The following is a 3,148-nucleotide window of genomic DNA, read 5'->3' as shown; positions in this document are numbered from 1 at the left end:
TCTAACTCATGAATCTAATCTGTTCTTGTACTTCTTCAGACTTGCCACATCGCTATGGATCTTGAAGATGCTTGTTGACTTCCCTCTCCCACACCTCCTCCCCTTGTCATGGAGTTTGACCCGAACCACCTCCGTGACCCCTGCAAACCTATGGACGACAACGTCGAGCCCCCCGATCTCGAGTGCGCCATCTGTTTCTGCCAGTTCAACAATGTCTTTAACACCCCTAAGGTACTTCAATGCAAGCACACCTTCTGCCTGGAGTGTCTTGCGAGGATGAACGTGAAGTCCACCCAACCCGACACCATCCAGTGCCCTCTGTGCCGCGCGTACACCCCCTTACCCAACTTGGGTCTTCCCAAGCTAGCAAATGACTCCACGGTGCTGTCTTACTTCCCAGCTGCCATGCAGCATGTCTACAGTATCCGCTTTAACCGCAACAAAGGCAAACTGCAGGTGAAGAGAGTGCCCAGCTCTGCCCCGGCCCTGACGCAGACTGTCAGCCAGACTCTGGACGTCGGGAACCCAGCGGGCTTGGAGGGTCACCAGGGCAGAGACGGGGGTAGAGAAAGGTCTTTACTGATCACCGTACTGCGAACGCCCCTGTGCAAAGCTTTCATCATGAGCCTGGTGGCCATACTGATCGTCGTTCTCACCATTACTATTATCTTAATCAAAAATAAATAAGCCCAAATACTTTGTTTTGTAATGTTTTTACATGTACGCTAGAGCATGCGTACAGTGCGCGTGACACGAATATCGCACACAGCTTGTTTTTTTCTAATGGTTTGTACAATGTACGCGCAGCTCGCACATGCGCTTTGAATTTTTTTGCACTAATCAGTTTGTCCACAAGGTGGCGACTCTGGCCCGGCTGTTTCACAGTCGGAAAAGAAACGGAACGAGAACAACAACAAACTACCACGACAAAAACAATATAGACTTCTGAGTTGACAAGCGATTGATTGATTGATTGATTAAAATTCACCAGCGACTCTAGTTGAACAAATACAAAGACATTTTTATTGCTCAAAACTTTTGGAGAGGAAAAGTGCAGACACTGGACAAGGATGAATCTTTCGATAAATGCGCGTAAATGTCTTTGAAAGGCTTTGAGTGTTCGACTGTTTAGAGTACACTTTATGGGCTTTATTATCACTGGCACTGACTGCATCCGCGTCAAAAGGTCAAATGACAGCATAAAAAACAAACAGCATGACAAACACATTTTTGAATCTTTCCATCCTAGGCAAATCAGAATGTCCCTCATGAAGTCTACTGTTATATTTAACAACTGAGAAGCATAGTGGTTACAAAAAAGTACTGTGATTGTACCACAGTATTTACGTGGTAGTACTATATAGCAAATGCACAAAACACTATAGCACCCTATACCTTTGTTTTGTGTTCCTTACAGACAATAATCTGGTGGTATGAGATGGTATGGTACTTTAAACATACACAGGTACTCTTTGGTACACTCTGTCATTGTGTTTTCTGAATTGTTATTTAGTTTTTTAGACTTGCATTTGCGTTTGTAATTTGTTATTTTGTTTTCAGAATTGTGATTTGTTTTGCACTTCTCGGTCACCGTACAGCACAGCTATTAAAGTCGTTTCGTCTTATTTTACAAAGCGATTACATAGCGATAGCATTATAAAAGTTGGTCAGAGTCCTGTAGAAACGGCAAAAAGAGCGCAAATGTGTTGCCCGCGTCCAGCAGATGGCGTCCTCTGGCCAGCGTTCATTCACGGATGCTGCCCGAACTTCACCGAGCCTTCAGTAATGAGCCGCCTACGCAATGGAAAAGTACCAGAGCACGTGAAGCGGCCCCCCTCGGACTCTCTTTCCTTGTATGGCTGGCAAAACCAAACAAACCAGTAAAAACATGATGAGTGCCATCTGAAACCGCAAAAATGGGGAAATTGATTTCTGTGTAAGAGGATGTGAGGAAAGAATGAAGGAAGTAAAGTAATAGCCTAAGTTGCACTGAACAAGCTGGACTTTTTCAGAATTTTTTATAAATTTTTTTCTCAGAAATTAATACATCCCTGTGCTATAGAAAATATCTAAAAAAAATATCACAGCATGAGCACAATGACTCAATAAGGTCTCTTTTGGTCAAATTGGCTAAAATTAACATCATGATCCACAATCAACACGTCTCCATTTGAACTTTAAACCATCATTCCAACTAAAATACAAATCCATAAACCATAACAACGCTTCCTCCAGTGAAAAAGTCAATCCCCTGTTGTCCTCTCACATCAAAATCCTCCAACATATTGGTTTAGAACTCTTTAGGACTCTTTTCGCATGTAAACTGTGCTTGATCTGTGCATATCTGCACTCCTGATTCAGACGAGACGACTTTTTCACTGGAGAAAGCAATATTATGGATAGAGGAAACAGCTGGAAACAACAGTTTAAAGTTGAAACATCTTAACGATGGATTCATTATAAACAAGCAGCTTTTCCCTTCTCACAATGTTAACTGATAGACTGTGGTGTGGATTTTTGTGATGTTTTTATCAGCTGTTTGGACTCTCATTCTGACGGCACCCATTCACTGTGAGCAAATTTCTCCACATCTGTTCCAATGAAGAAACAAGCTCATCTACAACTTGGATGGATAAGCAAGTAAAATGTTTATTAACTAATGTTTAAAATGAGACGTTATTGTAAAGTGTTTCGGAAACATCTGGTCTTAAAATAAATGTTACCGTCTGGACTGACTTTAATGCATGCCGGTTGTTTCTGTGTGGATTTGAATCAGATATGCACAGACATTACAAGTTCTGGTCTGGAGACCCTTTGATTGTACTGTAGAGATGATTTTAATGTACGTTTGGTTTGACTGATTACCAGTGATTCTTTCAGCCGGTGATGTCAGAATGCAGCGTCACTCTCTTGTGACACATCTCTGCCTTTGTATGGTCACACTTGCAGCTAATGCTAATGTACGTCAGATGATGTTTAAACCAACACAAAGACTGAGCAGACTGGATTTTAGCAGTCTGTTTGTGTTACTGTTCTGCTTGTGTACAGCATGAGATCTACAATGCACAATTGTGCTTCTGCTTTGAATGTGTTACTGATGTAGAAGTGTGTGTGTGTGTGTGTGTACTATACGAGAATGAGGGACATG

At 42.1% G+C, this 3,148-nt stretch overlaps 1 protein-coding gene across 1 annotated transcript; it reads left to right on the top strand.

The window, feature by feature from the left end:
- Positions 1 to 928, top strand: LOC107550279 (RING finger protein 183-like). Its single transcript, XM_016231529.1, has one exon. It carries the CDS (start codon positions 109 to 111, stop codon positions 685 to 687), a length of 579 nt encoding a protein of 192 aa, XP_016087015.1. The 5' UTR covers positions 1 to 108; the 3' UTR covers positions 688 to 928.
- The last annotated feature ends 2,220 nt before the right edge of the window (positions 929 to 3,148 follow it).

This window comes from Sinocyclocheilus grahami, unplaced genomic scaffold, assembly GCF_001515645.1.
Source record: "Sinocyclocheilus grahami isolate Dianchi unplaced genomic scaffold, SAMN03320097.WGS_v1.1 scaffold394.1, whole genome shotgun sequence".
NCBI lineage: Eukaryota > Metazoa > Chordata > Actinopteri > Cypriniformes > Cyprinidae > Sinocyclocheilus > Sinocyclocheilus grahami.
This window is presented reverse-complemented; position numbering and strand designations above follow the sequence as displayed.

Bases quoted from the DNA above. Each gene is read 5' to 3' on its own strand.
- LOC107550279 (XM_016231529.1), top strand. From the start codon at position 109: ATGGAGTTTGACCCGAACCACCTCCGTGACCCCTGCAAACCTATGGAC.